This window comes from Myiozetetes cayanensis, unplaced genomic scaffold (genome assembly GCF_022539395.1).
Source record: "Myiozetetes cayanensis isolate MyiCay16 unplaced genomic scaffold, myiCay2020 scf1, whole genome shotgun sequence".
Taxonomy (NCBI): domain Eukaryota; kingdom Metazoa; phylum Chordata; class Aves; order Passeriformes; family Tyrannidae; genus Myiozetetes; species Myiozetetes cayanensis.
In genome coordinates, this window is record NW_026086604.1 from 6647342 (window position 1) to 6668655 (window position 21314).

The window sequence follows — 21314 nt, forward strand, 5'->3', positions numbered from 1 at the left end:
TACTATATTCTTCAGTGCCCTTAGTCAGGTTATTTAATAGGCCAGTATCTTGGTTCCCCTACCTCAGACAGTGAGATGAAGAAGGTCCTGAGGCTTCTGTACTTTGTACAACTGATGTGAAAATGGGTTTCATAAACAGGCTTTCCATCCCTATTTCTTTATTGCTGATAATGTTTCAATTATTTGCAGACAGAGGTATTTTGGGGTACAGAGTAAAGAATAAAGCAAAGCTTGCATTCCTATTCAGACTCAATAAGAGTGAAAACAGTATTTTGTGCCTCTTCCTGTCTGTCTGAAAAAAAATAGCGAACTACATAAAACAAAACAGTTGGGGAATGGGGATTACTAGATAAATAAATTTGGAAGAATTAAAAAAACACAGAAACCATTTTTGTGTAAGTAATGTAAACCACGTTATTTTTACTCATTTTTTAATATCTGCTAAAACCAGCCCTGATGCAATACGTTGAAAACCTCCCTGTTTTTCTCAGCCCATAGATAAAAAGTGCCTTCAGTAGTGACTTGCAACAGGAACCTCATCTGTTGCAAACACTTTGAGCCTTCCTTATTTCTCAGAGAGGAAGTATGTGGCCTGTTTGGCAAATGCTGCTCTACATGACAGCGTGAACTTCACAACACACTCATTCGACCGGCTGCTCCTCGACTTGATCAGCTAAACCTTGCTGGCAGCATGAGAGCAGTATTATGACTACGGCTTTTTTCAGAACTACTGCAACCTGGAACACCATGCCCAGCATTTAAAGGTAATCATTGCTCTGATAATGTTTTAGATTATCTGCATACAGGACCAAATGCCTCAATTTTATTTATATAAAAGGGAGTTCTATTTCATTAACAATGACAATATTCAGATCATGGATTTCAAGTACCACCAAAGGTAGAAATAGAAGAGCCTGCCTTGATCCTTTTCTTAAGAGTGGTACTAAAGATAGAAGGGACAAGGAGTATTTCTGCTGAAAGCTCATAATAAGATAGATGCTTAGGACCTTATGCTGAAGCAAACTGCTTTTTACTATAACCCAAAATATGACCCCGCAGTTTAGTGGGCTTTTTATTCAAAGTGTTAGAAGTGTGCATACTGTGGTGTGTTTCTGTGTCGTTTCATGATTGCATGTTTCTGTGAATTACTTTGATGAGAGTATTATATTGTTTTTTTTAAGTGCAAAGGTACAAGTGTCTCAAAGCTGAAAGGATGTTCAAAGAATGACAAATTAAGGAAAATTCACCAGAAAATATACAGCTTCTGAAATCTAATCTGCTTTTTTTTTCCCCCACATGAAAAAATAACAGGATGCTGGTGCTTTCATTTTCTAGCTAAATGGGATTCAGACATTGCCTGGGAACCTTATTGAGAATTAAATTGTAAGACACTGGCAGTATAGATGTGGATACCAGGAAACAAAAATAAAATAGGATATAGCATCCCAGGAATGATGAATGTCCTAATTTTACTAGTCTGTGGTATTCCTTGTAGACGGGCTTTACTCAGGTGCTTATTTGCCTTCTTATTTCTCTTATTTTAATTTCTTTATATTTACTACCCCTCATTTTAAATATAACCTTGAAAAAGTTCTTCCAAAGTGACAGACTTTCCTGTGTTCCACACTATTTAACGCCTCCAGGAGCGCGTTTTCTCAGAGAACAAATTCTGCAAGGGGAAGTTATTGCTGCACGTGCTGCACACAGGAACGGAAGGGGAAATCTGTACTACAGGTTTTGGGGACCCCTGATATAGGTCAGCTGGATTCCAGCCTTGACAGGTGAAGAATTCATATCCACTGAGAGTTCTGCCACTGATCAATAGGACGCAGAGCAGGACTGAGACTTTGGATGTTTCCTCACCTTCCTTTTGGCAGCGAAGATCACTGAGAATGAGTAGCTGTATGTGTGCAAACACTTATGTCTGCAGCAACCACCTTTCCTCAAGCAGCATGTGCACAAGTGGAAAGGGGAGGGGAGGAAGGACCAGTGCCTGGAACACTGCAAATGTGATCTTAATGGTTAAAATCAAATTTCCACACAAGCCTGAGGAGGTGGCCGGTGAGTGGGTAGAGCCGCAGGTGGATTTTGGGTTGCAGCCCAGCCGCCCAGCGGTTCCTCTGAGCTAAGCAGCAGATGCACTCCTCTATGCAGGGCTTGGAGTTGATGACTTTAGTGTTTATCATTTCCCCTTAGTTCTTTCCAACCACCCCTCAATGAATTATTTCCTTTGGATCTGGCATAATTATCTGCTTCTATGACAGAGGGATGCCACCTCTACTTGTATCCCAAACTCTGCCATCAAGTTTAGATATAAGGAACAAATTTCTTATGGTGAAGGGGGTGAAACATGAAAACAGGTTGCCCACAGAGTTGGTAGATGCCCCATCCTTGGAAGCATTCAAAGCCAGGTTGGACAGGGCTCTGGCTACATGATCCAACTGCAGATGTCCCTGCCAATGGCAGGAGTGTTGGACTAGGGGGCCTTTAAAGGTCCCTTCAACCCCAATTATTAATTCAAGTGAGATTCAGTTCCTGGAGCAGATTTGCTATTTCAAAGGACTATAATCTATAAAACTGTTACTGTTCTGCTATTGACTTCAGTGATAAAAAATGGTTTAGCCACAAGATCTCTAAAGCTTCTGCTAAGTGCATTTTTTCAGGGTGTCTCCAAATTTCAGAAAACCACCAAAGAATTTCTCATACAGCAATACAATGCATTTATATTGTGCTGCCAATAATCAACACAAGCATGAGTTACTTAAGCCATTAAGTTCCATTACTCACTTGAGAGCAAAGTGCACCTTTTAATCACTTCGGTTAAGTGAATCAACAGCAAGGGTCGCAGCTTTCCATTTGTTTATTTTTATTGAACCCTTCTGCCATGGGTCTAGAGAACATCTCGAACTCTCTATCACTTTCATCTCTAAGACTTTATGCCACCAATGGCAGTGACAGTAAATGAGCATGGAAAATGCAGCGAGACACGGCAAACGCTGGTGACCTCAAAGTCCAAGACGTCATTGCTCTTCACTGTTACTGAAAGTACTTTATAACATTTGTATTTTCTGTAAGTCAGATTCCTCCACACCTAAAGCAGCAGCATGGGGCTGCAAACTCTGTCCTAATGACTGCAGAGGTCCTTAGAGAAGAAAGATGCCTGGGGGCATCGGTCTGGTACGGCAGAAGTGAGCCAGGCCAGTTTTGGACATGCTCTGCAAAAACATCAAATAGGAACTTGCCTGTTGTCCAGTATTTAACCCCTCTGGACAAGACAGTGGCTTAATTGCAAACTACATATAAGAAAACCTGCAAAAAATATTTCAGGTGTTTTTAAAGCAACGTTTAGAGTTTCCAGAAAACTGAAGGTGCTGTGGTCAAATGTGCCACGCTTTTAGGAAGTTTGTAAGCATAAGGTAAAATTTAGAGGACTCTTTCCATCATGTACAAATACTACCTATCACTTTCTAAAGTGACTCAGGCACACCTGAAATTAAGAGTAGAAAAAGTGCCCTTGAAAGCATTTGGTCACAAGTCTGACACTAGTAGGATGACTTACTCTCCTGGCCCTCAAATACCAAGACCCAGCACAAAGGGGTACATAAAGGGGTGCACAGAGGTAGGACCCTTATTTTTTATATTTTTTTTCAGACCTTTGGGAGACAAAATTTGAGCTATTCTCATCTAAATAACAATTGCATGGGTCAAAATTATATACAAGCATAAGATGTTGATGCTGTCATTCTTGTCATCTATCTGAAATTGCACAACATTTTTGGTAACTGCAGCTCAGTTACTGTACACTGAGCAAGATTTGAGCTTCCCTTTTAAATTACTGCAAAAATGTAGCTACTAGAGCACAGAGCTCAGTAGAGGTTATCTGTCCAGGTATTTATCTCACTTCCCTGTCTGACTTTTTCAGCCCTGTTGAGCTCTCTAGTGCTGTGCCCAGGAAAATTTCTGACTAATTTGAAGATGAGCCAGGAACATCTATAATATCTGTAGCCAAAGCACTGGCTGCACTACTTCTCTGGGTATACTTCTTAATGGGATACAACTGAGAAAACATTCAATAAATTAAAATTGGGTTTTGCAGAAAAATATTCATAGTTAGATCAGGAAATTATGATCTTGCAAGCAGACAGTGCCTGAAAAAGTGAATTCAAGTTTCAGTCTTAGAAATTTAGGTGCATTTAAATGGAGAAAGATTTTTTGTTTTCTATCAAAAGAGACCTTTTTTCTTCAAACATGAATACCCAAATAGCTTATTTAAATTTATGGCTGCTGTTTTATTCAGCTTCTAGACTTCTTCTATCAGGCAACAAAACAGTTTTTTGTTCTTGTGACAGCAGCTTTCAGGTGCTTGTCAGAAAGACACTGGCACAGCTACACCCTACAGATGTGCCACAAGCTCGTTCTGAGTGCAGACAGCAAAGGGGTAATGTGCCATTTGGCCAGTGAAATAGAGAATTCTAGCAAAGAGCCTTTGGGAACAAGCACTAAGAAGCTTGGAAATCAGATGAGGTAGAGTCAAACTGTGCACTACCATCTGTTCTAGCACTGATCTCCGTGCTTCTGATAAAGGACAAATTTTCTTTCCTTTGAATGGCACTTTATTCTGTAGGGCATCTTCCTAAACTGGTTGTAAGACATAAAAAATTTATGGTAATAATCAGCATTCTCAAGTTCTGCCAGTCTTATTCCAAAAGACAATTAGTAATAAAGTCTTGCTGATGTCAGCATTTTTGCTTCTCAGGGCTGACACCTCTCTAGCTGACACTGTCAGGCTGTAGCCTGCATAAGTAAAGAGCAGCACATCAAAATCAGTAATCATCTTTGAAATACTTAAACTAGAAAAGACAAAAAGATGCAGAGCAGCCACTCTATGCTGCTAGAACTCCTGAAATAATTTTTGCAGGGCAAAGGACAGAAATATATTTTTGCAAAAATAATTACCCATTTGCTAGTGGTGTAGAGTTACTTTGCTTTGATGTACAGTTTTTAAATGGATATAGATTATTCTCCATTCCCTCTGAAAATATACCACAACATGTGAAAATATACCATAGCATGTGAAAATATACCATAGCATGAGACACCTTCCACATCCAAGGGGTTTTTCTCTCTGTCAGGGAGAATTAGAATGGCTGCAGCAAAGCCATAAGAAGGAACTATTCCTCTCACAGTATTTAGTTCCACAATTGCCTGATATTGTTTCTTGTACATCCACCAAAACTTTTTAAAACAAGTATCTGAAGAATTTGCACCACTGCTTTTACACCAGAGAACTGTTTTAAGATAAAAAAATTTTTAGGCAAGGTGTTACTTTAAAAGTTTTACTTTTAAAGTTTTACTTTTAAAGTTTTACTTTTAAAGTAACTTTACTTTAAAAAAGTAACACCTGAGAACACAACTGCATCAGAGAAAACCTACCAAGCAATGTTCTATGTTTTCAATAGTAAAGCAACTTAGGTACAGCACTGGAAACCAGGTACATCAGTCTAAATAGATCCTTTGCATCTTCAGAATGCTGAAAAGAACATTTTGTATACGAAATGATTGTATGGGCATGGCTCTGCTGTTACTTCCTATTGTGCTGAGGTACTGGTAATGGAAACTTTTACTACATCGTGTTCTTCTGAGCAACTTCCCTAGCTGTGGTTTTCTGCTATTCCCCTGATAAAAGCACCAAAGTGGTGAGAGTTTAGCAAGTATGTAAAACTCTCACATGAATTTGGCACAAGAGCTCTCAAAAGCAAAACTGTATAAAACTAGAGACACCCAAACTAGGTCATTTCTCATCTGCTGGCACAGCAGGTGTTATTCTGATGTTAAATTTCAATACCTCCTTTGATTTAGTTCTGAAGAACTTTGGTGGAATTAGAGAGCGCAATGGGAAATACTGTGAAAACTCCAAGAGCCTCCGAAGAAAGAAACATGCCAAGCCCAAGGGGTAAGCACTCGTTTCATTTCTTTCAAGAGAAAATGATGTTCCAAAGATATGGTAGATTCATCCATGTGTCTTCCTTCGCCTGCCTGACGTAGTAAGAGCAGGGAAGTGCATGACTGCTGTGGGAAAAGGATTTCCACTAGACAGTGCTTATTTTTAGCTACATTCTAGCTCATTTTCCAGGAAGTACTTTGACAAAAAATCCTGAATGTTAAATTTATTATTTGCCGGTGATCCTTGAAAGACGTTCCTTCCAAATCAGAAAGCACTTAAAAGCTACTTCAGAAACCAGAAATTTTGTGTTTTGACACAGATGCATGGGGTATTTTATACAGATTTGTTCTTGAAGTTTGGGTCTCTTTCACTTAAGGTTAAAAATTTTAATGATGTTATGCTTGCACTGAACCTCATGCCCACTGTGGCCCACAACCAACTTTTCACCAGGTTTATCGATAAAGGTTATACAGAAATACAAGTTTCACCAGGCAAGCTGCCAAAGGTGAATGCAACACATCTGCCCTGTGCATCCACATGTGAATAAATCAGGTTGCAAATGCCCCCCTGCCACTCCCATAGGCTGGTGGAGGTCAGGTATCTGATGGGGAAAGCAGGAGGGATGCAGTGACCTGCTGCTCCAAACTGAGTGAGTGGGTGGAGAGTCAGCGCAGCCTCAGCTCTCGTGATGCAGTGAGACAGGCAGCTGGCACAAGAGCTGCAATAAACCACCCCCCGAAGGTGAGGAAGAGAAAAAGTTTTGGGTTTTAGCTTTGGGTTTGGGGTGGGGGGTTTTGAGTTACTTTTTTTCTAGAGGGGGAAGGCATTAATCAAAACTTTTGGCGTTTCCGTGAAAGCTGGTTGGCTGATCATTATTATAAAGATAAGGAATCAGTCTGGTTTCATTATTGCTGCAAGGAAACCAAGCCTTTCTTTCAGCATGGCCAGGCACTAGCTGATATGAGCAGCCTTGCAGCCCTAGGTCCTAATAGAGCAGAGACAAAATACTACTCAGAGGTCCATAACATTAAAAGACAATTTGTTTTTGGTGGTTTTTGTTTGTTTGTTTGTTTGTTTGTTTTTTGGAAGAAGAGTGCCTTATGCTGATATTCCCAACAACTGCTGACACAAATATCATAAATAACCATCCAAACAGAGACATGCACACACTCAGAGCAGGACCTCACTAAGGAGCATGCCATAGCTGTGACCAAGTTTGTACTATTCCTGCACATGCTAAAACTCAGGATTTAGCAGGGCTAAAAACAACTGCATCCCTTCCTGTGATGTAAATAAAACACACCCCTAAAAGATAATTCAACAAACATCAATAGCGCAACAATTACAAGGGGAAAATATCCATTTATCCAACTTGCACTCTCCTTCACATCTAGAACACCTAGAAAGGTGATTTGTTAATCCTGCCTGACCTCCTGCTAACACCTGGGGAAAGAACAAGTCTCCCATGGCTGCAGTGGCATCTGCCAAGGGCACAGGGGTGTCTCGGACATTTCACATAGCTGGAATTGCACCAGACACCTCTGCTGAAACATTCAAATGCAGGATTTTAGCCACAAAAATTATCAGTGATTGCACACCTCTCCTATGCACCCTTTCAGTAGAGCTTGTTGTCATATGACAATGGGTAATGGTTTGAAACTAAAATAGGGTAGATTTAGATCAGATATAAGGAAGAATTTTTTTACAGTGAGGGTGGTGCAACACTAGACCAGGTTGCCTAGAGAGGTGGTAGATGCCCCACCTCTAGGAACTTTCGTCAGGTTGGATGGGGCTCTGAGCAACCTGATCTGGCTGAAGATGTCCCTGCTCATTGCAGAGGGTTAGGCTAGATGACTTGTAAAGGTCCCTTCCAACCCAAACTATTCTATGATTCTATGATTTATCAGCCTGCCTTGCTCTTTGGATGTATCTCTTAGTCTAGATCAGACCAGCATCTTTCATAATGGCTTAGATATTGCTAATGAAAGTTGGGAATACAAACATCAGTACTGTCCTCCAAATCTGATGGAAAAAGACCTCTAAAAATGAACCTGGTACTAAAAGCATATGTTGTGATTAATCCAGTGAGGTTTTATCTGTTTGTCTTCCTGAGCAGATCAAACTACAAATCACATTACAAAACACAGAAGATTTCCTCCAGGCCAGGAACAGCCATCTTTGATTTAACTGAGGCACAGGATCCGATCCATAGATTCCAGTTGAAATAGTTATTAGGAAAAGTAGTTTGGACACTAGTTCATTTTGGTGAATAAAATGAATAAAATGAAGGACTGAAACAGAAGGGAAAGAATGAAAGGAAAGAATGTCCAGCAAAAAGGGGAAGAAACAGCTAACTGAAGCCTGCAGACTTGATTTGCAGTGTGAATACCCACGAACACCCCCATGAGCCCCTTGTGCTGCCTGAAAGCTGCACTGAAAGCAAACCTTGTGCTTTCCCCACCACCAGTGCACCAGTCTTGGTCCTGAGAAAGGGAACAGTGTAAAAGCTGCATTTCACAAGGAGGCATTTGGACTCCAAGGATAACTGTACCCACCTGACAGCACACTGCACGGGCATCCCTGGCATCACCCAGGTACTGATAACAGTAGCCAGGGCAGCAAGGGGTCATCAGGGATTGTGAGCCCACCCCCTCTTTTCTCCTTCCTTGGGATCCTGAATCAAAGGTTAATCCCTACTGAGCTGCACCTGCATAGCTCTTGGTTCCCAGGCTGGCTGGTTCAGATCTAATTTGGGCACCAGAGTGTGACTCTGCAGCCACACCTCTCAGTGCTGCACAGACAGTCTCCCAGATGCAGAGTGTCCTCCTTCACCCCCTCTGGTACACACCATGCCATAAATCATAGTATTTCTTCTGGACAGTAAACCTGGATGATGCATGAAGTTCGTTCCCACTCAAGGCATGGACCACACCAGCGCACAGCACAGCAGGTTTTTGAGGGTCATGAGCTGACTCCGGATAATCTGCCTGTGCTCCTCCTACACTCTTATACTTAGTCCATTCACAGTGAATAATTTGAAGGATGCAACATTCAGTCTTGCACTTTGTAACACATTCAGGGATGCAGACATCTAAAATTAGCATGCATTTCACATTCATTTCCTACTCTTAAAAAACCCACTCAATATTAACACCTGATTCAGTGGAAATGATTGTGCTTCGATCTTTCCACTCTAACTTTTGATGTTTTCCATTTCAGATGTAACCTACACTTGCACTGCGGAGGAGAGCTTGTGTTAGAAAAACTTAGCCAGATCTTTTTTCTTTTACAACTAGAAAGTGTGGGGAACTCATCAGATCAGATCTATTAGATCACTGCGTGGAGAAAGAGTATAATTTGTTTAGTTCCTGTTTCCAGTCTTTTGTGTTTGTACGGAGCTAGTCTGGGTTCTGTGAAATGTTGTAGAGCGTGGTGGAGTATTTTGTGTGACCAAAAACCCCAGTGAGGTTTGATTTAAATACCAATTAAAACAAAGTCCTCTTTGTGAAGAACGAGGGGTCCTCTATTTACACTTTAAGTGTATATAGTTTAAGAGGTAACATTTGCAATGGATGTGGAAGCTAACACTATGATAAATTCCTTCCTTTTCAGAACTACAAATTGGCATGCAAAATTGAAACAAAGAACGAATATAAAGATGAAAGTGTAAGCAAAGTAACACAGGTCTTGCTAGAGTAGAGAAGAAGTCACATACCCTACAGTGCGTAACGAAATGCAAACCACCAGTACACAAGGAAGGGGAGCAGAAAAGCACTTCATTTCTGCCCTTTCACTGTGGAAACAGAACATTTATAAATAAACAACAGAACTTTAAAAAAGCATTGCTAAAAACATTGTCATTAAGCTCAAAATAATTATATTCCATGTAGAACTGCTGACTTACAATCTGCAATGAGAAATTAAGTGATGTCACTTTATCCTCATTTTGCAGTTCTTAAAATGTACCTTTTGGCCTGTATTTCTTGTAGCCCTGGGTAAAGATTTTGTTCTGTCAAAAAAAGGACAGCACCAATGCTTTGTCTTGTTAGGCCTCAAGTAATAGGTAGTTTCATGGACAGAGAAAGTATCACCCAAGTTTTCTGTGTGGAACAAGGAGGCAGTCAAAGGCTTAGCATAGAATTTCTTCAGCAGGGTTGAACTAACTGTATAATAAGTTACAGTAGATTAATCACAACAATCAGCTGTACTGGACTAGTCTTGTTTAATTCAGTCACACTAATCAACTAAGAAAACCGTGGCAATACTAATACTAAACACAGTGTCAAAATAATCATAGAATGGTTTGGGTTGGAAGGGATCTTAAAGTTTATCCAATTCCAGTGCCAATGCCATGGGAAGGGATGCCAAGCACATCAGGTTGCTCAGGGCCCCATCCAGCCTGGCCTTGAACACTTCCAGGGATGGGGCATTCACAACTTCTCTGAGCAACTTGTTGTGTTTCTTTCCTGCATGTTTCCTTCAGCCTTTTATTGTTATCAGTGTGAGTTGTTTCTAAGGCCTTGAGACACATGGCATGAAAACACAGAGCCAGTCTCAGCATTCATTCAGAATGTTGCACCTAGGTTTCCCTAAAAAGCTGTCCTCCTTAAAGAGAAGTTGGCAAAGAATCTACATTAAATTAAAAAAACTAACAAGATGCAGAAATTAGTCTAATTCTCTGTTTAATTACTTTATCTCCTACCCCGAATTCATTCCCCTTTTTGCACATGTTGAGTTACAGAATCCAGTTTCCACACAAAGGGGATCACAAAGTGCAGTGGTTGTTCATCAAGCTCATTTTAAAAAGTGATGGAAGTGGGAAATAATGGCCAGATTCTCATTGACCTTGATCTAAACTTATTTCAAACCTTTGAAAAGTATCAGTGGTGCTAAATGATCCATAGTGCTAGATGATCAACTCAACATGCATCTTCCTTGTCCTAAATATAATGCTACAAAACTGTAGTTAGAGGCAATTACAGAGGCATTACTCAAACTGTGTTACTTCCTAATACTATAAATACTATTTTTTCTAGTTTCACAACGAATATGTCCTTTAAATATGGTAATTACTAGAAAAAGTGCTTTAAATTTAGCTGCTTACAATTAACCAAACGACATTTTTCATTTCTAGCATCTTTGCATTCTTCTTATAAAGCTATAGGTTCATCTTGAGCTGCTTATGTTTACCAAGTGACATTTCAGAGATATTTTTTCCCATTTGACCTACTACATAAAATATATCATACTTGTTGAAAAATCCATTTCTGTTTCAGAACTCTATATTTGTTTTAAGTGACATTTTCCTTCTTCTTTAACAGGCCAGGAGAGTGACTTCCTTGCTGTCCTCTATGATTATCCTTCAGCAGACATAAGCCAACCTATATTTCATGTAGGGGAAAAACTACGTGTGCTATCAGAGTAAGTGGATCAATTTATTTTTAAATTAGGTTTTATTACAATTGATGTCAAGTTCTGTTTTATGCACCTGGCCCAAACTGGATGCAGTTCAGCAGAACAGAGTTCAGAATTTTCAAGGAAAGATGCTTAACCAAGGTGTAAATTTCCCTGTATTTTAAGAATTTGGTATTACAGATTGTTCTTTGATTCTTAGATTCCTCTGACATGGTTACTTAAGCTGATTCAGACTCTATTCTAAAATAGGACTCAGAACAGAATACTGTTTTGAAAAATGACTTTCAGAAAGTATTCCCCTAATGTTAGAGGAAAACAGACTAAGAGCCAAAATAGTTTGAATCACATAAAAAAAGAAAATAATTCTGAAATTCTCTATGTCAAGTGTATCTTTCATTTTCTCTCTTGTCCTTCTTAATCTAACGGTCTATTATGATTAGGTCTTAGGACTTCATCCTAGATTTAAGGCAAATCTAACAAAAATAAAATTAAAACCTTTTTTTTTCCTATTTTTTAATGGATTTTGCATTTTCTTAGTGGGGATAAAAAAAAAAAAAGTCAGTGATTTCCCAGCCAGTTCCAAAATTTATCAGCCCCAGAACGAGGCAGGCTTAAGAACACTAGGTGAGACTGACCTTAAGCATAGTACAAATATTACCAGACAGAAGAGTGAGCACATTTCTTGCAAAGTGAAAGTCAGCAGCCCTGATATTCTTTTATGCACAACTTGTATCAGCACACAATGACCTCCCAGAAGCTACTTGGCCCCACAGCCTCTCTTTGCACTGCTCAAAATGAAATGAAAGATTTCAGTTTTGCAGCTGGTGGAGCAGATGGATTCAAGGAGAGATCAGCCACATTTATAGTGGAGAAATCCTCTGTGGACTTTAAATTCATAAAACAAATTCTCTACCTGAGAAAGTCAAATGGCTGGAGGACAGAAGTACTCAAGACAAGTATCACTGATGGTTCATGAATTCTCAAACTCTTTTCCAGGCCACCATGACCTGCAATGGCCTTTGTCAGTCACAAGGCACAGGGCTGTGTGGACCTTTGGTCTGACCCAGGATGGCTGCAGTTACGTTCTGCTTTCGCTGCCTCCCTGAACATAAAGGTCATAAGACTCTATCACTAGATAAATCTTCTGCTGATGAAGAGCTTCCCTAAACCAGGGGGATTCTTCTCTGGTAACTTCCAGCAGTTTAAACCTTGCTCCAGTTTGCATAAATAACATACATGAAATGGTACAACTGCTTCAGCTTAGAAATTCCAGCTTAAAGCCTCACTCTCAGCTTTCACCAGCTTTGAGCCCTCACACCACCACACAACTGCACATGCCTGTATCAATGGTAATTATATGTGTGGTGTATCATATGCATATACATGCTGCAAAGTACAACTTCTAATAAAACAGGCTTTTTCAGCAGAAGTTCTTGGCATGTCTGCCTGTTGTGCAGTGATCAAGAGCTTCTCCTGACGGTAAATAAGAGGCAAAGCAAGCCTTGATGGGAACTTTCCCCTTCCTGTTTTAAATCATGACCTTGTTCACAGAAGACAAGACAGTTCAATGCTCTATGCAAACCACAGTGTCCTAATGCAGGACCTGTTTTCCTACCAGGGTATGTTCTGATGTTGGTAGGAACTGTTTGACTGCAGCATCTTCCTGCCCATAGGCACACACACTCCTCTTCTCAAGTCATTCAAATAACTGAATAAAAGAAGAGTAGTATGGCAGGACCGGAGCACAGGTGATGAGGAGTCACCACAGAGAGAGAAGTCAGCATGAGCAGGCAGCAAATACTGCTTTTACAAGGGCAGCTTTCTGCCAAAGCAACAATGTGTAGCAGCAATCAGCCCCGCCAGTCCTGCCAGGAACATGATATATGGAACCTCCATAGGAAATACAAGTCCTCACAGATATTTGTGATTGCTCTGTGTTGGCAGGATTAGATAAGCACCACTGGCACAGTTTCTCACTCTCCACACTTGTCAGGCACCTTTCATTACCAGATGAACAACTGCTGGCAGCAGTCAACCCAAATGTCCTCCAAGATTCCTCCCAGACTGCACAATTTCTGTAGCTCCTGCCCCAGGAGAGGTGTGCTGCTTTGGAAATTTTAATTATCTTAGGGATTTTTCAGGGTTAGTAATATTAAAGTTTGGAGCAAGAGAGATGATGAGTCTCTCTGTTTTTTTCTTATTGCCATTCTTGGTTCTGTCTAGGAGAGTTATGGGGAAAAAAAGACAAAAATAACCTAAAATTCTTATAGATACTTTCATATCAGCTGGAAAACCACAAACAAAACTTGTGGGGCCCTGAAATTTCCAGCTCCAAGCAGTAGATACTTCTCTTTTTCCCTCAGCATAGACCATGGTCCATGGTCCCAGTGGCTGTAACTCATTACATTTCACCTAAGAGTTTTCTGCTCAGCTGTTTTGACATACACTGAGACTCTGGTCTGCAGTCTGGAATATTTATATGTTAACAGTCTATTTGGGAACACTTATATGAAAACCAGCATTCAAACACAAGACACTGTTATTGGGATTTCAACTCTTAAAGTGAAGGTGGAGAGAACCCATCAATCATCAGCATCCTTGCACTATCACTAAAGCTCTGCAGCACCCCAGTGAAAACTTGGTACCCTGGATTTATGAAGGTATTCAAAAGACAAAGCCAGCATTCATTATCACAGCAATAAGCGAAGATATATCAGTGAAAATGTGTATGTCTAGTCACCTGGCTTCAGCTACAAGGTCTTTTTCATTGGAATCTGGTCTGCAACTCACTGAAGACAAGAAAAACAGCAAACCACAAACCAGGTTCTGTTGGACTGAAAGCCTGTTCCAAAGCAAACACGATCCATTTCCCAAGTACCTCTATCCTGATGTTACAGGAGTAACTACAGGGCTGTCCAGACACAGCATATTCAGCTGTAAATGGAATATCTTGGGTACCAGTACAAGTCTAGCTGTGGGAAGGCAGAGCACAGCATGGTTTAACCACTAAGTATTTACCCTTCTTCTTCTAACTACAGAAAAATATTTTATTACTTACGTAATTTAAATGGAACAAATGTAGCTTATTTCTGTGTCCAAACTTAATTCTCAAGTAGGTTTAGAAATGGAACTACTCAAAATGAAACAAACTTGGGTCCCTTTCTGAACAAATAGGTTCAGGAGCACAGAGAGCAGGTTACAGGCTAATCTATATCTCCACTAATTTCCAAAACGAGGAGAAGCTCTGAAAATATCCCTTCTTTTGCTTTCACACAGTGAAGGAGGCTGGTGGAGAGTCCATTCCCTCACAACAGGTCGAGAAAACTATATTCCAGGAAAATATGTAGCAAAGGTTTATCACGGGTAAGTAAATGCATTTCCCACAGCCTTTCAACACTGTGTTTTTACATATACTGCTCTGATTGGTTATTCGGTGTCATAATCCAAACCATGGCACTAGTGACTTGACAGACAGAAATTTTATTTATTGACATTATAAGATAGCTCCTTTGAAAACTGAAAACATCAAATCCACATATAAATTTAGATTAAATGAAAAGGAAAAAATCCTTCTGTTAAATGTTGGAAAGGGCCAAAACCACCTCAAATGTCATAGAAGATATTTAACATGCATTCATTGCATGAACTGATCTCTAATTGTAAGACATTGATAAAGAGAGCCTATTTAGAATGAATTTTTAATATTTACAAAGAGTAAATTTTAAGCTAGGTTTTCCCATGGAAAACAGACCAAAAAGAACAAACAGAAACACTAATAAGTCATTCAAGAATGTAAACTCTCTCACTGGAAGAACTAAGGAAAGTTCAGAGACTTTTTTGTAGCCCTGGACACCACTCAGGGAAAAAAAAAAAGAATATTAAAGCATACGCTTAGAAGTTTTCTTTAATACCTGTTTTCTTTAATACCTGTTTAATTTTAAGGATATGAACTGTGAATTTCACTGTGAACTATGCAAGTGCTTTTATATCCTCCTGAAACAGAGATGCTTTCCCAGAGACAGAGCAATGGGAAGGGAAGCTACTGTCTGAAACCTTCCCCAAGACCATTTTGATGACAGCAGACTGGATCAAACACATGAGAACAACTTTAAAATAAAATGCCAGTATCTCTAGACCAGCTGAGCAAGCCCAGTTACATGGTCAGACACTGGCTGTGGCAAAACACAGCACTGCACCAAGCTGTAGTGAAAATTAGTAGGACTGATATCCTTCTCCACAAAGCCAATTCACTCAAATGGCTGGACTGTTCCCTAGAAGAAGGAAAATTGTAATTTATTTGGGGTTTATTTATAATACAATTTGGGGGTAACAAAAGTGGTTTAAATGAAAAAGAGAGATTTAACTAATGCCACAGATGTCATCAATATACTACATGAATCAGTCCCCAGCAATTCAGATCAAGGCAGCTCAAAAAGTTTTGTTTTCCTTAGTAAGTCCAAACCTTATTCATTCTTTTCTTTGCCTCAAAAAAGTTAATGGAACTCAATGACAGCAGAATTTTCTCCATAAACTGGGGAAACATGCCTGAATGCAGTTCAGAGAATAACTATAGAAAGCCACAGTGTTATTTTTGCAGTCACTTTTCCTGGCTAATGCAGCACTTTCACAGCCACATGCTGCTCTCTGTTTCACTGGTGTCCAAATTTCAGAATTTGTTTTTTCCTGCTTCACAGCTGGTTATTTGAAGGGCTGGGAAGAGAAAAAGCAGAGGAACTTCTACAGCTACCCAACACCAAGGTCGGCTCCTTCATGATCAGAGAGAGTGAAACAAGGAAAGGTGAGAAAATACAATTTTTCCCCCTTGATCTCAGACATTAACAGTTTTACAGCTCTTTAATTCACTCCCTGTCCTGCTTCATCTGGATCAGTCCAAACCCAGAAGATGTATACAATGGGAAGGCAAAGGCACCCAGTGCAGTGTGCCAGCCTTCATCAGTCACCTACATTTTGAGCAGTGCTGGAAACAGGATTAGTGATGGCCATGGAAAGTTCCATGGGCATCAGCACAAACAAGACACAGTTGTTCAAACACTATTATTTACTTTGGTCTCATGCAAACCTTATGAGGCAGTGGGACTTCTTAATTTTGTTTACTTTTTAAAAATTACATGCCTTCAATTTTAGTTTCTTTCTCTTGCTATAGGGGAATTGTACTCTACCAACTTTGTACTTTTATTCTCTTCAGTGGGAACATAGAATCCTAGAATACCCTGAGTTGGAAGGGAGCCTATAGGGATCACTGAGTCCAACTGCTGGTCCTGCACAGGACCCCCCAAGAGTCACACCATGTGCCTGAGTGTTGTCCAAATGCTTCTTGAACTCTGACAGGCTTGGTGCTGTGACCACTGCCCTGGGGAGCCAGTTCCAGTGCCCGACCACCCTCTGGGTGAAAAACCTTTTCCTAATATCCAACCTAAACTTCCCCTGGCACAGCTTCATGCTGTTCCCTCGGGTCCTGTCATGGTCACCAGAGAGAAGAGATCAGTGCCTGCCTCTCCTCATCCCCTCCTGAGAAAGTTGTAACTGCAACAAGGTCTCTCCTCAGTCTCCTCTTCTCCAGGCTGAACAGATCTCCCATGTGTAATGTGCTGCCTTCATTTTCTGAAGCACAAACCCACGTCCTAATGCCATGACACTACAGTTAAATGAGAATAAAAAATCAGCTGTTCTGACCTCTTGCATACTACAGGCCAAACAGTTTCTTAATACCTACACTAAATTCAAGGAAATTTAGGATTAGCATTCAGTCCTTGCCAATAGATGCTGCATAACAGTTTTAAACAAAGAAATAGAAAAATCTAAGTGGCCATCTCCTATCTCTTGCCAGGACTTCATTATCAGGTCTCAGCTACTACATGAATCAAAGCTGACTAAAGCAGCACATACCAGCCTGTGAGTCTGATCTCCCTCTTCAGCAGAAGGCAAACAACTTCTGTAAAGGCCAACTCCTTTACACAATTTCAAAAGATCCCAAACCAGCAAAAATAAAGGAAAAGCACACCAGAAATTTAAGTTCAACCAAAATCTCATGCCCTGATGTTGTACTCTTTATTTTAATTAAGTATATATAAAAAGAATAAGTAGAAATTAGGATGGCCAGTCGGGTTTTTTCAGATTTTTCTGGGATGTTTTGGATAAGGGCACCACATCTTACAGATACTCTGGTTGTGGTCACTGTTACTCACCCAGAATTGCAGCCCTACTTTGGTGTAACTAGTTCTTCTCTTTCCCCAGGGTTGTATTCCTTGTCAGTGCGACACAGGCAAGTGAAACATTACAGGATCTTCCGCCTTCCAAATAACTGGTATTACATCTCTCCCCGTCAAACCTTTCAGTGCCTTGAAGACCTGGTCAATCACTACTCAGGTAAAAATAAGTGCAGAATAAACATATTGCCCACTGGCAACTGTAAAACTATATCTCAAAGGCCCAGAACGAGAAGTTTTGCCTATGTCCAAGACTTGCCACAGACCAAGCAATGGAAAAAATGTTGGTTTATAGTCTTTTACTTTATTTCTCACCCTAAATACAAATATGCTGCCCTTACCTGTGCAAACTGCACAACTAAGTGGTTCTAGTTACAATGTATCATAATGAGAACATTTTAAAATGCGGAAGAAAACTGCAATAAACTAATTGCCTAAAAGTTACAAGAGAACAACAGGTTCTGTGCTTTAATTAGTAATGGGTACTCTGTAATTTTTTAAGTGTTAAGTTACCGTACCTGCTTATTTCATAGCTAAATAATAAAGTATACTTTTCAAAGTACAAAGTACTTTGAAAAAAGAGTACTCTGATCAGCTGGGGAGAAAAGTCATATTCACATTCAAAATATGCAAAAGAAACTCTCAAGTCCAATGATATAAACAGAGGAGTAAGAATTTGGACAGGAGTTTTATTTATATATATATATACACACATATATATATGGTTATGTTTCTACTCTGTCACAAACTCCCTTCTAGTCTCTGAGCAAGTCACTTTATCTCTCTGCGTCTCAGTTCCTCACTTGTACTCTATAAAATATATCCTGTGATAAATTAAAAGGCAAAGGTATGAGAAAAGGAAAAAGTTAAGCCTGTGTTATTGTGTCCTTGCTGAGAACACACAATTTACAGAGTCCAAAACTGTTTATTTGAGCATGTGCCAAGGAAAGAAAACAGTGAACAAACATTAACTGTCTGTGTATTCATTTTTCCCATTCAGAAGTTGCTGATGGTCTCTGCTGTGTCCTCACAACACCTTGTCTTACCCAGTGCACTAACAACAACACCATGACGAATCCAGTTCCTCCTGTGGTGATGAGGAATAAAAATTTCAGCTGGAGAAACATTCACAGGTACCACATTCAACACAGGCTGCCAGAAACAACAAGGGTGTTTTCCAGTCCTTGTATATCCTTGTACTTGTAACTCAGAAGATACAGCCATTTCCTCCTCCTGAGACCAGTTTTAAAGATTAGACAATCTTCTGGCAGCAAGTTAACCCCTGAGCACTGGATGCTCAACTCTCTAACTGATAATCTACGTCTAACTTTGAAAGAAAGTACAGTCAGCATTCAATCATTTCTGCCATCCAGCTATTCACATATGCAGTCCCCTTGGGACTCCTGAGTCCCTTCCAAAAAGGGGGCAGGAGTAAGAGCCAGGTCACAAAGCCTGATCAGATCCACCACCACTGCCACACTGATGTGCAATGGCTTTCAGGTGAGCCCCAACTGAAGGGGCTCCCCCTTGCTCACGTGGTGACCATCCATGAAGCAGCACAGGTGCAGTGAACACATCACCCCAGACCTGTTGTGCCTCTCTCAACACACAGCCCAACTTGAAGTTCGCGAGATTTCTAATATCACAACTGCAACTAGAGAAAGTAGGTCAGGTTTCAAAAGCTGGGGAAACAACCAACCTCAGAAACAAAAGCACCTTTTACTTTTGAAGTGTAAATTTCCCTCCACTACTCCTTCTTCACAAAACATATTCATGTTTTTGAGAGCAAGAAAATTTTGTGCAGTATTGAGGTCATTTTTCCTACAGATTAAGAAGAGAGTATAGTTGCTATTTCCTTTTCAGATGCCAAAAAATATTAAGATATCACTGTTGTACTGGTTTTTTTTGAAAATTGCTAAGTGACAGGAATTTTCAATGATTTATGAGGTAGGAATTTTTTTATACAACAAAAATAACATTATTAGGTTTAAATACTGTTAATATTATAACAATAGGCTCAGTCCATGTAGCTGAAACAGTAATAAAATTTTGTTCTTTTAAAGGCTGGAGGTGACTGAAGATACCAAAAGCACCCTGGCAGCAATGGATGACTCTTGTCTCAGCTATGGCCTGAGGGAAAGTATCGCTTCCTACCTCTCCCTAACAGAGGATGACAACTCTTCTTTTGCAAGTGCCAGAAAGAAGAAAGCGCAATCTCTTATATACACAGGGAACAAACGTAAAAGTGCCCTTCACTTGCCACCTACATACTATGAAGACTAAATATAAGACAATCAGTGGGAAAAAACCCAACAACTGAGGTGTTAGAAGAGAAACCCAGAGCACCCCATGGTCCTGCAGTCCTTCAACAGCTGAGAAATACAGGCACCCCAGTTGGTGACCCAACTCTAGAACTTCTGCATTTCTCTTCCAAATGTTACTCAGAGACCTTCTCAAGGGTGCTATCTCAGCCATGGAACATGCTGGGAATGTCCCCAGTGTACCTGAAATTAGAACTGGCTCACAAACAGCAAAAATGGAGATAGACTTTAAATCAGAAGCCAAGTGAGGCAGGTTGATGCCCAGCACTGTACAAAGGTGACTGCATAGGCAAGGACTAACTGCAGCTCAAGAACTTAAATTAAGTCTTGCTCTGATATTCTCCACAAGGCTGAAAACCACCTTTACAGAATCCATCTACGTTGGAAAAAGGAGCCTTTTTGTTCTCAATGTAGAATTATCCATTGTCATTGACAGTGGGTCAGAAAGTTGTCAATAACTTCAAGAAAGTATTTAACATCCAGCATCCAAGAAACACCTGATTATATTGACTCCATACTTACATTTTAGGAGAAAAAATTAAAATCACTGACTTTACAAGTAGCATTTAATTCATCTGCTCACAATGGCCTGCAGCGTCAAAATTAAGAACCACAGTTCTTAATTAAAGTAGCCACAAAATTAAGAACAGGCCTAATTCACAGAGAAAAGCAGTTCCTGCTTATCCCTGAGATGGGAGTACAGACATATCCAAACATGTAACTCAGCTGCTCATAGTGTAGCAGATATAAAACAGAGAACAAAGGGGGGTTAAACAAAAAGTAAAATGTGATAATATTGTGTCTAACTGCAAAGGTTGGCTTGCAAAGGTGTGACCTCTTATGTGTAGAGGAATATATTTTAACTTCATCTTCTGGAGTAAGCCACATATTTATGTATAATATTTATATTATTAGCAGCTTTTAAAATAATTAAACTAAGAGAACAAATCAGTAACAGTGGATGTTAAAGATTTTTCCTAATTTCTTGTCTGAAGAGAGTTATCTCAAATAGTAATGACACTTTTCATCAAACCACTTAAAAATTAAAGGATTTTCTGAAATTCCATTAATTTTTCTACATGTATGTACCCTTTGCTAAGGGCATAAAAAGCAGGTGGCAGGTTCCTTTGAACTTGCCTTGGGATTGCTTTCGAAATCAAGCAATAACTCACACCTGAGGGTGTAAAATGCTGCAACCTATGTTCTCAAGCTGAGATATTTTCAGTACATTATTCTGTTGAACCTTTTTGCAGAGATTTGAATAATGAAGATTTGGAGAAATAGAGAACTGGTGTGTGTGTGTATATATGTATATATATATATCACCTGTAAACACATCTGTATGCTCTTTAGATCTTGTATCAGGTCATTTGCACTATCAAGAGAGATTCAGAGATGAATATATTT

General features: G+C 39.8%; 2 protein-coding genes across 2 annotated transcripts in view; one reads left to right on the plus strand and one right to left on the minus strand.

Moving 5' to 3' along the window:
* Positions 1–21314, minus strand: part of TG (thyroglobulin) — a 145237-nt gene that overhangs the window by 39360 nt on the left and 84563 nt on the right.
* Positions 542–20509, plus strand: SLA (Src like adaptor). The gene is made up of 8 exons (XM_050321699.1): positions 542–764; positions 5860–5953; positions 11266–11365; positions 14636–14722; positions 16054–16157; positions 17615–17746; positions 18587–18719; positions 19650–20509. Exons 2-8 carry the CDS (start codon positions 5893–5895, stop codon positions 19867–19869), a joined length of 837 nt encoding a protein of 278 aa, XP_050177656.1. The 5' UTR covers positions 542–764; positions 5860–5892; the 3' UTR covers positions 19870–20509.

Coding starts and splice junctions, on each gene's coding strand:
- SLA (XM_050321699.1), top strand. CDS start 5,893: ATGGGAAATACTGTGAAAACTCCAAGAGCCTCCGAAGAAAGAAACATG. Junction 11,366..14,635: donor AAACTACGTGTGCTATCAGA/GTAAGTGGATCA, acceptor GCTTTCACACAG/TGAAGGAGGCTGGTGGAGAG. Junction 18,720..19,649: donor AGCTGGAGAAACATTCACAG/GTACCACATTCA, acceptor GTTCTTTTAAAG/GCTGGAGGTGACTGAAGATA.